Raw genomic sequence first — 12,487 nt, 5'->3', positions numbered from 1 at the left:
CAGGTACAACCCCAAATCCGTAAACATGGGCACCCTCAAAAATATCATCCTAACTAACTCGCCCTCCAAATACACCTCTGCTGTTTTCAATCAAGATCTCAGCGATCACTGCCTCATTGCCTGCATCCGTAATGGGTCTGCGACCAAACGACCACCCCTCATCACTGTCAAACGCTCCCTAAAACACTTCTGCGAGCAGGCCTTTCTAATCAACCTGGCCGGGGTATCCTGGAATGACATTGACCTCGTCCTGTCAGTAGATGATGCCAGGCTATTCTTTAAAAGTGCCTTCTTCATCATCTTAAATAAGCATGCCCCACTCAAAAAATGTAGAACTAGGAATAGATATAGTCCTTGGTTCACTCCAGACCTGTGTGCCCTTGACCAGCACAAAAACATCCTGTGGTGTTCTGCATTAGCATCGAATAGCCCCCGTGATATGCAACTTTTCAAGGAAGTTAGGAACAAATATACACAGGCAGTTAGAAAAGCTAATGCTAGCTTTTTCAAACAGAAATTTGCATCCTGTAGTACTAACTCAAAAAAGTTCTGGGACACTGTAAAGTCCATGGAGAATAAGAGCACCTCCTCCCAGCTGCCCACTGCTCTGAGGCTAGGAAACACTGTTACCACCGATAAATCCACAATAATTGAGAATTTCAATAAGCATTTCTCTACGGCTGGCCATGCTTTCCACCTGGCTACCCCTACCCCGGTCAACTGCCCGGCACCCTCCACAGCAACCCGCCAAAGCCCCCACCATTTCTCCTTCACCCAAATCCAGGTAGAAGATGTTCTGAAAGAGCTGCAAAATCTGGACCCATACAAATCAGCCGGGCTAGATAATCTGGACCCTCTCTTTCTAAAATGATCTACCAAAATTGTTGCAACCCCTATTACTAGCCTGTTCAACCTCTCTTTCGTATCGTCTGAGATTCCCAAAGATTGGAAAGCTGCCGCGGTCATCCCCCTCTTCAAAGGGGGTGACACTCTAGACCCAAACTGCTACAGACCTATATCTATCCTACCCTGTCTTTCTAAGGTCTTCGAAAGCCAGGTTAACAAACAGATTACCGACCATTTCGAATCCCACCGTACCTTCTCCGCTATGCAATCTGGTTTCAGAGCTGGTCATGGGTGCACCTCAGCCACGCTCAAAGTCCTAAACGACATCATAATCGCCATCGATAAGAGACATTACTGTGCAGCCGTGTTCATCGACCTGGCCAAGGCTTTCGACTCTGTCAATCACCACATTCTTATTGGCAGACTCAACAGCCTTGATTTCTCAAATGATTGCCTCGCTTGGTTCACCAACTACTTCTCTGATAGAGTTCAGTGTCTCAAATCGGAGGGCCTGTTGTCCGGACCTCTGGCAATCTCTCTGGGTGGGCCACAGGGTTCAATTCTCGGGCCGGCTCTTTTCTCTGTATACATCAATGATGTTGCTCTTGCTGCTGGTGATTCTCTGATCCACCTCTACGCATATGACACCATTCTGTATACTTCTGGCCCCTCTTTGGACACTGTTAACTAACCTCCAGACGAGCTTCAATGCCACACAACTCTCCTTCCGTGGCCTCCAACTGCTCTTAAACGCAGGTAAAACTAAATGCATGCTATTCAATCGATCACTGCCCTCACCTGCTCGCCTGTCCAGACGGCTCTGACTTAGAATACGTGGACAACTACAAATACCTGGGTGTCTGGTTAGACTGTAAACTCTCCTTCCAGACTCACATTAAGCATCTCCAATCCAAAATGAAATCTAGAATCGGCTTCCTATATCGCAACAAATCATCCTTTACTCATGCTGCCAAACACAACCTCGTAAAACTGACCATCCTACCGATCCTCGACTTCGGTGATGTCATCTATAAAATAGCCTCCAACACTCTATTCAACAAACTGGATGCAGTCTATCACAGTGCCATCCGTTTTGTCACAAAAGCCCCATACACTACCCACCATTGCGACCTGTATGCTCTCGTTGGCTGGCCCTCGCTTCATACTCGTCGCCAAACCCACTGGCTACAGGTTATCTACAAGTCTCTGCTAGGTAAAGCCCCGCCTTATCTCAGCTCACTGGTCACCATAGCAGCACCCACTCGTAGCATGCGCTCCAGCAGGTATATCTCACTGGTCACCCCCAAAGCCAATTCCTCCTTTGGCCGCCTTTCCTTCCAGTTCTCTGCTGCCAATGACTGGAACAAAGTGCAAAAATCTCTGAAGCTGGACTCATATCTCCCTCACTAGCTTTAACTTTTTAGTGACAGGGGGCGGTATTCGGAAATTTAGATGAATTACATGCCCAAATTAAACTGCCTGCTACTCAGGCCCAGAAGGTAGGATATGCATATTATTAGTATATTTGGATAGAATACACTCCGAAGTTTCTAAAACTGTTTGAATGATGTCTGTGAGTATAACAGAACTCATATGGCAGGCAAAAACCTGAGAAGAATCCAACCAAGAAGTGTGGAAATCTGAGGTTTGTAGTTTTTCAAGTGATTCCCTATCCAGTATACAGTGACTTAGGGTTCATTTTGCACTTCCTAAGGCTTCCACTAGATGTCAACAGTCCTTAGAACCTTGTTTCATGCTTCTACTGTTACTGGGGAGAGAATAAGAGCTGTCTCAAGCCTGAGACCAAGGAGTTGATTTCTGCGCAGGCACGCAGGTGCTCCGTTCCTTCTTTTTCCTCTGTAATGATTACGCTATTGTCCGGTTGGAATATTATAGAATATTTATGTTAAAAAGACTAAGGATTGATTGTAAACATCGTTTGACATGTTTCTACGAACGGTAATGGAACTTTTGGACTTTTCGTCTCGGGTTTTGCGCTTGCGCATTTTGCCTTTGGATAGTGATCTGAACGCGCAAATAAAAGGAGGTATTTGGACATAAATATGGAGTTTATCGAACAAAACGAACATTTCTTGTGGAAGTGGGAGTCCTGGGAGTGCATTCCGACAAAGCTCAGCAAAGGTAAGTGAAGATTTATAATACTATTTCTGAGTTTTGTTGACTCTAGAACTTGGCGGGTAACTGTATAGCTTGCTTTGATGGCTGAGCTCTGTACTCAGAATATTGAACAATGTGCTTTCGCCGTAAAGCTGTTTTGAAATCTGACACAGCGGTTGAATTAAGGAGAAGTGTATCTATAATTCTTTCAATAACTGTTGTAAATTTTATCAACGTTTATGATGAGTATTTTTGTAAATTGATGTGCACATTCACCGGAAGTTTTGGTGGGAATACATTTTCTGAACATCACGCGCCAATGTAAAATGGGGTTTTTGGATATAAATATGAACTTTATCGAGCAAAACATACATGTATTGTGTAACATGAAGTCCTATGAGTGCCATCTGATGAAGATCATCAAAGGTTAGTGAATATATTAGCTGTATTTTTGGTTTTTGTGATGCATGTCCTTGCTTGGAAAATGGCTGTGTGGTTTTTCTTGTGAAGTTTATGTCCTAACATAATCTAATTTTATGCTTTCGCCGTAAAGCCTTTTTGAAATCGGACAATGTGGTTAGATTAACGAGAAATGTATCTTTAAAATGGTGTAAAATAGTTGATTGTTTGAGAAAATGAAATTATGAGATTTTTGCTGTTTTGTATTTCGCGCCATGCTATTTCACTGGCTGTTGAATAGCGTGTCCCACGTAGCCCTGAGAAGTTAACTTACCTCATTTGCACTCACTGTATATAGACTTTTTGTTTTCTTTTGTTCTACTGTATTATTGACTGTATGTTTTGTTTATTCCATGTGTAACTCTGTGTTGTTGTATGTGTCGAATTGCTACGCTTTATCTTGGCCAGGTCGCAGTTGCAAATGAGAACTTGTTCTCAACTAGCCTACCTGGTTAACTTATATGGGCTATGTGGGACGCCCACCTGCGGGACACAGCCAGTGAAATATCAGGGCGGCAAATTCAAAAACAACAAAAAGTCATAATTCAACTTTCTCAAACATACAACTATTTTACACCATTTTAAAGATATACTTCTCCTCGATGTAACCACATTGTCCGATTTCAAAAAGGCTTTACAGGGAAAGCAAAACATTACACTATGTTAAGAGAGTACATAGACAAAAATAATCACACAGCCATTTTCCAAGCAAGGACATGTGTCAATAAAACCCAAAACACAGCTAAATGAAGCACTAACCTTTGACGATCTTCATCAGATGACACTCCTAGGACATTATGTTACACAATACATGTATGTTTTGTTCGATAAAGTTCATATTTATATCCAAAAACAGCATTTTACATTGGCGCGTGATGTTCAGAAAATGTATTCCCACCAAAACGTCCGGTGAATGTGCACATCAATTTACAAAAATACTCATCATAAACGTTGACAAAATATATAACAATTATTTAAAGAATTATAGATAGACTACCCCTGGATTCACCTGCTGTGTCAGAATTTAAAATAGCTTTACGGAGAAAGCATATTTTTTCAATATTCTGAGTACATAGCTCAGCCATCACAGTGAGCTATACAGACACCTGCCAAGTTCGGGGCAACCTAAACTCAGAATTAGTATTAGAAATATTCTCTTACCTTTGCTGATCTTTGTCAGAATGCACTCCCAGGACTGCTACTTCCACAAGAAATGTTGTTTTTGTTCCAAATAATCCATATTTATGTCCAAATACCTCCGTTTTGTTCGTGCGTACAGATCACTTATCCAAAGGCATAACGCGCGAGCGCGGAACCAGAGACGAAAAGTCAAAATGTTCCATTACCGTACTTAGAAGCATGTCAAACGCTGTTTAAAATCAATCTTTATGGTATTTTTAACGTAAAATTGCGATAATATTCCAACCGGACAATAGCGTATTCATTCAAGGAGAAAAAGAAGGAACAGCGTGCTCGCGTGACTGCGCATATCCAATCCCTTTGTTGCCAGGCAGTCCACTCAGAAACTGAGCTCCTATTATCTGCCCAGTGACAGGAGAATGCTCAAACCACTTTCTGAAGGCTTTAGACAGCCAATGGAAGCCTTAGGAAGTGCAACGTAACCCCACGGATACTGTAGTTTCGAAAGGGACTAAAAAGAAGAACTACAATTCTCAGATCCTCCACTTCCTGGTTGACTTTTTCTCAGGTTTTTGCCTGCCATATGAGTTCTGTTATACCCACAGACACCATTCAAACAGTTTTAGAAACTTCAAAGTGTTTTCTATCCAAATCTACTAATAATATGCATATTCTAGTTTCTGGGCCAGAGTAGTAACATGTTTAAATTGGGTACGTTATTCATCCGGCCGTGAAAATACTGCCCCCTAGCCCAGACAGGTTAAATAAAGGTGAAATAAAATACATTTTAATAATAAACGTAAGGTCACTGGTTTGAATCCCTGGGCCGGCAAGGTGGGAAAATCTGCTGTCCTGCCTTTGAGCAAGGCAGTTAACCCCCGACAACAACTGTTCCCAGTGCGCTGGTGACATGGATGTTGATTTAGGCATCCCCCAGCACCTCTCTTATTCAGAGGTTTTGAGTTTCGGTTGACTGCATTCAGTTGTGCAACTGACGAGGTATACCCCTTTCCCTGTTAATGAATCCAGAACCGAACCATGATATCGTAAAGACCTTCCAGCACACAGAGATCAAAGGCTACCGTGCGGCAAAACTCTTAACTGCATTTTGCATCACGTCCGATTAATAACATGCTAACACTCTAGCGGCATCGGCGCTAACTTTGTAACACCAATGTATTATGAGGGACCGCACACCTTTCTACCGAGAATCTCCATCTAAAGACTCATAGATCGAAGGGCCTGTTTGAAAGTGGTGCGCGGGTTTACCCCCGCGTATTTAACTCATTCATAACATGCTTTAGAACCTTTTCAATCTCATATATAACATCTTGGTTTCAGTAGAGATGATGACCCCTTCCCATGTATGTAGGATGAGGTGGAGAGGCTGTTCTGGCTGCGTTTGGCTGAACCTTCCCAAGTGTACCTCCCTTTCAGCGTAGAGGGTTGGATGGAGAGACTGTGCTGGGTGCGTTTGGCTGTGCCTTCCCCAGTGTATCCTCTCCTTTCTGTGTAATGGGCATGACAGTACGAAAGTGGAAGTAAATCTCTCCTCCGGGGTCCTGGAGGGGTTAAACAGCGTGTGGGCTGTCCCCGTTCTGCCTGAACATAAAATCAAACAGATTCATGTTGTGGTAAACAAAGCTATCTGAGACAGCAGGCAGGCGCACGATCCCCTCTATCCCTCCACTCAGGACCCCTGGCTTAGTAGCCACACTGGATGGACGGGGATGCATGTATATGGAAGAACCCTGTGGTTCTGAACATGACAAAGCTAATCTATAGACTGCAACAACAGCCTAACGCCATAACGCGTGTGTGTGTGTGTGTGTGTGCAGTCTTTATCTGTGACCAATTCTCAGCCCCTTGTAATTTCCACTTAGCTGCAAGACACATTTTGTTGTTTAATTTGTTTTCGTCTGCCTCATCCAGGCTCTCTCCTTCTTTCCCTTTCACATGATTTCACATTCACACTCCCTGTTCTAATCTGCCACCTTTTTCCTGTCCTCAATCCTCAATCCATTATTCTCTCTCTATTCTCACACCTTTCTCCCTCACTCTGCCTTTCCACTCTCTCTTTTTTCATCTTTGAGTGGGGTGGATTTACATTTGCAGTTCTCTCTCTCTCTAAGAAACAGACTGGTGCACGTCAGCAATGGGGATCATCTCCATAGCAACCTCCATGGCAACCTTAGCTGAGCTCCCATCCCCTTGCCAAGAGCCACACCCAGGAGGGAGGAAAACGGGAAGTGACGTGTTCACACCGAGTGTCCATGCGTGCATGTCTGTGTGCTAAACAAAGGAGGCTGGAACAAAGCCAGGACAAAGAGCAGGCGTCTCAAGGTGCTGCATTATCATTAGCCCAATCATGTCAACCATGATGCAACCAAAATCTGAACCAGAGAGCTGGGGGAAAGGTGTTTTTTGGGGGAAACAATAGTTGACCCCATCTGGATGGTTACTGAACCTAAATGACTTACAGTAGGTGAATGAATGCCCCTGTTGTAGAAATACAATCCAGTAAAATTGTGAAGCACTTAGCTGGCTACCTCACCAGGGATAATGTACTTAGATAATCAATAATGTAATGCTTTTTGCAACACTGGGGCCAGCAGAGCAGAGGGAGAGGCTTTTAGCCAACACACACTTAACACACAGCCAATGTAATAAACACGTTATTGAATAACACACACTCAGCTAAATACAGGACTACACACACTGCTGCTCCCACAAAGAAACTCATACACCAAGTGCAATACTATTTAATACACCAACATGAATCTGTTGATATTAGGCAATTACGCACACTCAAATAAACACACGTACACAGAGGCCACACTGACAAACACCCACCCAACCACACACACAGGCATGGTGGTGACCTGAGAGCTGGAGGAATAAGCCCTGCGACCTCATTCCCCTAACTCTTTGTCCCGCCTCCCCGATTTAGCTGTGATTGACAGCTGAGTTGCTGCCGGTAACGTCAGCCCCGCCCAGCCCAGAGCCCAGCCTGCAGCTCACCGAGAAGCCAAGGCTCTGAGAGATCCTTGCTGCTGCAGCGCAGAGCGGAAAATTACCACAGCCTCTCTCTCTCACACACAGAGAGAGAGAGAGAGAGAGAGAGAGCTGCAGCCTACAGAGCGCATTCTGAACCACTCGAATGCAAAGAGAGAGAGAGAGAGAGAGAGAGAGAGAGAGAGAGAGATATATATTGTGTGACTCTCAGACACCTGGTAAACACATACTGACTCGCATTGGCACTGCAATCTTACGAACACACACTGACCCACTTACACATGCACTGCAATATTCAGAACCCCTGTGTGATCATAGAGAGCCCCGAAGCAGACCACATAGATAACATACATTCTGAACCAACCAAATGATCATACAGTGGCTCTGAGCTTGTATTTTATTTAGTTGTTTTTACTGACCGACCACTCACAAAAAAATAGGTCAGTGTATTATGAAAGAGTATTAAAGAACGTATTATCAAAGAGAAGTACATCATAGAGCTTTCATGCGATACAGAGACCAAGGAGGAGAGAGCTGCATTGAGGCCTAGACTATACAATATTTACAAACCCACTTGAATGCCACTGGTTGAAAACAGCACCACTTTAAATGGCCAAAAGAATGCTCAATCCGCATGAGTAGATAGCGTTAGCTGTTGATAGACACAGTCTGTGTAGTCCAACAAAAAGGGGCTGAGCAGCTTACACACTGAGCGGATCGAGCCGCCCTGACACACTTAGCGCATGCTAATGAAAACGGGAAGAATCCTGTTTACAACATGCTCAGGCTGATAGCATGCATGTCTGGGGAGAGCTGCTGCTATTTCACCATTACTCCTCTCAGCTGCTACCCCACACACACACACACAGGCACACACACATGAAAACAAGCTTGGTGGACTGAAGGAGGGAGGGTAGACGGAAGGAGGGTGGGATAGGGCGATAGGGAGACAAAGAGATAGATAGGAATTGACATCGAGCGATACACTGAGGCTGAGAAAATGGAAGGAAAATGATGCATAGAGAGTGAAATAAGGGGAGAGAGAATCAGAGGGATGGAACAAGGCCTGTGGGCTGAGGGGAAAGGTAGGTGGGGGAGGGGCAGAGAGGGCATTGAAGGGTGGGAAAGCAAGAGAAAGTGAGACTGGCGGAAAGAGAAATTATGAATTAGAAAAGGGAACATAGACCGAGAAAGACAGGCAGGGATAGAGACAGGGAAAAGGGCAGAGGGTTTGAGGGAAATCGATGAAGGGTTGGGAATGCAATAGGAGCAGAGAGACCATGAGATTGAGAGAAATACACAGTGAGTCAGGGAAATGTACAAAGCAACAGCAGGGGTCAGAAACAGAGGGGATAGATAAAAAGGATAAGGGAGAGAATGAAAGAGAAGGATTACTCATGCACTCAGATGTGAAAGAAAAGGTTGTTACAGCAGTAATCCTCCAAGCTGAGGGAACGGCAGAATAAAGGGCTCGAGAGCGAGAGAGAGAGAGAGGCCTATCCTGTCATCCACACACCACCTGGGGACTCAAAAAGATAGGCAGGCCCCTGCTTGTGCCAAGCCAGCTCACTCTCACACAGAAACACAGACTCCTCCATTTACACTCAATTTAAAAGACTGTCTGTTTGCTTCAATTAATATATCACTGAACCTCGGTGGTGGTTTGTAAAAGATTCAACAACATGCTATCACCATCAATGAATCGATCTTGTGGATGCAAGAGAGAGAGAGAAGATGGACTCAGAAGAATGCTTTAAGTAGTAACATTCTAAACATGGGGGTAAGTGTTGACATTATATAAATAGAAGTTGGAAATAAAACTACATCCTATGAAAGAAAGTATTGGTTGTTGCACAATCATGAAGAAGAAAAAAAAACAGAATCCATCAAAGAAACAACAATAGCTGACGTTCCGATTCTGCTGCCATTACAAAGCTCCCAATTTGCCAATTTCAATTAGGTTGCAACTCTATCATCCGTTGAAACAAGTCATTTTTGGATTATTGAATCAAATTCCAAAAGTAACTCGGAACACACTTCCACCGCGTCATAGAGAGGCATTCGTACGTCACAGATGTTAAGTTTAGTTCTGAAAGCTTAGCGCCCCTTCAGCACCATGGACAGCAACACTCTATCAAGACCTGAGGCTACACGCTCATTGGAAATAAGCAAAGGTGACAACTCTAGAGTTAAGGGCTGTTTTCTAAAGTAAGAGAAACTTCGAAAACAATATTCTTGACTGCAAGAAGTTTAAAGGAGCAATAACGGTATAATTCAATAGAATAAAAGGCCCGTTTATGTACAGCCTAGATCTTACCTTGTCTTTGTTGGGTAATGTCTGAGTCCTGTCAAACGTGTCGTTTCCATTAATACTGATCAGTTCTGCATCTGCAGGTGGATACGGCGCGGGGAAAACCACTACGTCACTCTTCAGTGTGTCTGAGCTGAAACACACGTCATACTGCTGAGTAGATTTAGAGTAAGACCAGCTCCCGTCAGGGTGTGTGGTGATCATTGGGGCGCTGTACCTTTTGAAACTGTCGTCTGTCCTGTGGCATTTTACAGCGATTAAACTGATGAGGCTCAGTAAAAATATCACTGACACCGAGGCAATGGCGATCAGCAAATACAAGTTTAAATCAGAGAAGCTCTCCTCCTTTCTCGGTACGTTTCTGTATTGAGTCTGTATTTCACCTGTACTTTCAACCACCACTACATCAATAGACACAGTCGCTGACAGTGAGGGTTCTCCGTTATCAGAAACCACCACGACCAACGGGTGGGTTTTCAGGTCATTGTCACTCATTCGCCTCTTAGTCCTTAGTTCTCCGGTGCTGGTTCCGATTCGGAAGAGGTTGGTTCCCTTGGGCTCAGAGATGTGATAAGAAAGCAGCGCATTGTAGCCAGAGTCGGCGTCTACAGCCCTGATCTTGGCCACAAAGTAGCCCGCTTCAGCAGAATAGGGAATGTTCTCAGAGTTAACGGTGCCGTGATCAGAATAGGGCGCGAGAATCCCAGGTCTGTTGTCATTCTCATCCAGGATAAAAACGTTCACAGTCACGTTGCTGCTGAGCGGAGGAACACCAGAGTCTGTGGCCTCAACTTTGAACTGGAAAGTTTTCATCTCCTCATAGTTAAAAGACTGAAGACTGACTATATCTCCTGTATCTGAGTTTATATTTACAGAAGATGATACGAAAACACGCTTATCTAATGAAGAATAAGTTACTTTTGCATTTTCATCTGAGTCTGGGTCAAAAGCAGACATCTTATAAATGACGTCTCCTACCGGACTGTTCTCTTTAACATAAACATTAATAACGGGCTCTGAGAAGCGAGGAGCGTTGTCATTCACATCAGAAACCTCTACAGTAACAACGCTGGTGCTGGAGAGAGGCGGGATCCCTTCATCCGTAGCTGTGATGGTGACATTATACTGAGAAACACTCTCTCTGTCAAGAGGCCCGTCTACCACTAAAGAATAATGATTATTATAAGAGCTCTTTATCGTAAATGGTACGGAGTCTAGTATTTGAACCTGTACAGCGCCATTTTTGCCTGCGTCATTGTCAATTATTGTTATCAGACCAACCATTGTCCCTAATGACGCATCCTCTTTTACAACGTTAACTAAAGACGTGACAGATATCTCTGGTGGATTGTCATTCACGTCGGTAATTTCAACCAGCACTTTACAGTGAGATGCTCTTGGCTTGTGGCCTTTGTCTTTAGCTTGGACACGGATTTCAAAAGCGTTGTTTGTCTCGTGATCAACCACGCCTTTCACAGTGATTTCTCCAGTAACGGAATTAATTGCAAATGCATCAATGCTATTATCGTTGTTTTGGTTGATAAAACTATACACTATTTCTCCGTTTAGCCCCTCATCTGAATCTTTCGCTTGAACCATAATCACGGAGCTGCCTGGAGGCATATTCTCAGGAATACGAGCTTTGTAGAGGGGCTTTGAGAAAATAGGAATATTGTCGTTAACATCCTCTACATTTATTATAATAAGTGACGTCCCTGATCGAGGAGGTTTTCCACCATCTACAGCGGTCAGTGTGAGCTGGATAACTGGCTGTTTCTCTCGGTCTAAAGCTTTCTGCAGCACCAACTCAGCAGACACACTCTGCTCTCCACCGCTCTGTACATCCAGGGAGAAGTGTTCATTCGGGCTCAGCTTGTAGCTCTTTACCGAGTTAGCTCCTATGTCTGCGTCGTAGGCGCTGTCCAAAGGAAATCTCTCACCTGGAAATGCAGACTCCGATACATTCAAATATGTTTTAGGAGACCTAAACGATGGCGAGTTATCATTTATATCCAAAACATTCACCTCAAAGCGGTATAGGTTCAATGGCGAATTCACAATGGCTTCTAGCGTTAACGAACACTTCGTGCTCCGAGTACAGAGCTCGTCTCTGTCTATTCTCTCCCTCACGGACAAAACGCCAGTCTTTGTATTTACATCGAAATACCTCTTATTGAGTCCCGAAATCTCAAACCCACGATATTCAAGGTCCTGCACGTTAAGATGCAAATCCTTTGCGAAATGTCCAACAACAGTGCCCGGGTTAGATTCCTCCGATATGGAATAGACAATCTGTGCTGATGCGATACTCCAAAGATGGGACAACGGCAGAAGGTAGTACATCCACGAATGAAAAATAAACGCTCTGTGAGTCATTGTGACAGTATTTTGTTTACCAAACCTTCAGCTACCGAAAGCAGCTATCGTCCGCATAGCTGCGTAATTTCTTAAAATCGAAAACAGATCCAGACGAGATCCACGATGTTCTGCTGCTCGGGCAAACAAAGCCTTTTTTTCGACACCGAACAATGCCCCTGTAGAGGGAGGAGCCTCAAACAACGAGCGAGGATTTACACTGTGTGAGCAGATAGCGACACC

The 12,487-nt window shown here is 44.0% G+C and overlaps 1 protein-coding gene across 14 annotated transcripts in view; it reads right to left on the bottom strand.

Annotated features, from left to right (window-relative positions):
- LOC106604881 (protocadherin alpha-C2) overlaps nt 1-12,487 on the bottom strand; it is a 212,718-nt gene that overhangs the window by 61,418 nt on the left and 138,813 nt on the right. Inside the window, exon 1 of one of the 14 annotated variants that reach the window (XM_045718175.2) lies at nt 9,896-12,417. The exons of the other annotated variants lie outside the window; for them this stretch is intronic. Within the exon in view, the coding sequence (XP_045574131.1) occupies nt 9,896-12,265 (2,370 nt within the window). The 5' untranslated portion in view covers nt 12,266-12,417. Of the gene's footprint in view, nt 1-9,895; nt 12,418-12,487 lie in introns of those variants that run through there. 14 annotated transcript variants of the gene reach the window in all.

This window comes from Salmo salar, chromosome 05 (genome assembly GCF_965601325.2).
Source record: "Salmo salar chromosome 05, fSalSal1, whole genome shotgun sequence".
NCBI lineage: Eukaryota > Metazoa > Chordata > Actinopteri > Salmoniformes > Salmonidae > Salmo > Salmo salar.
Note: the sequence above shows the minus strand (reverse complement) of the source record. Positions and strands in the feature narration are given on the sequence as shown.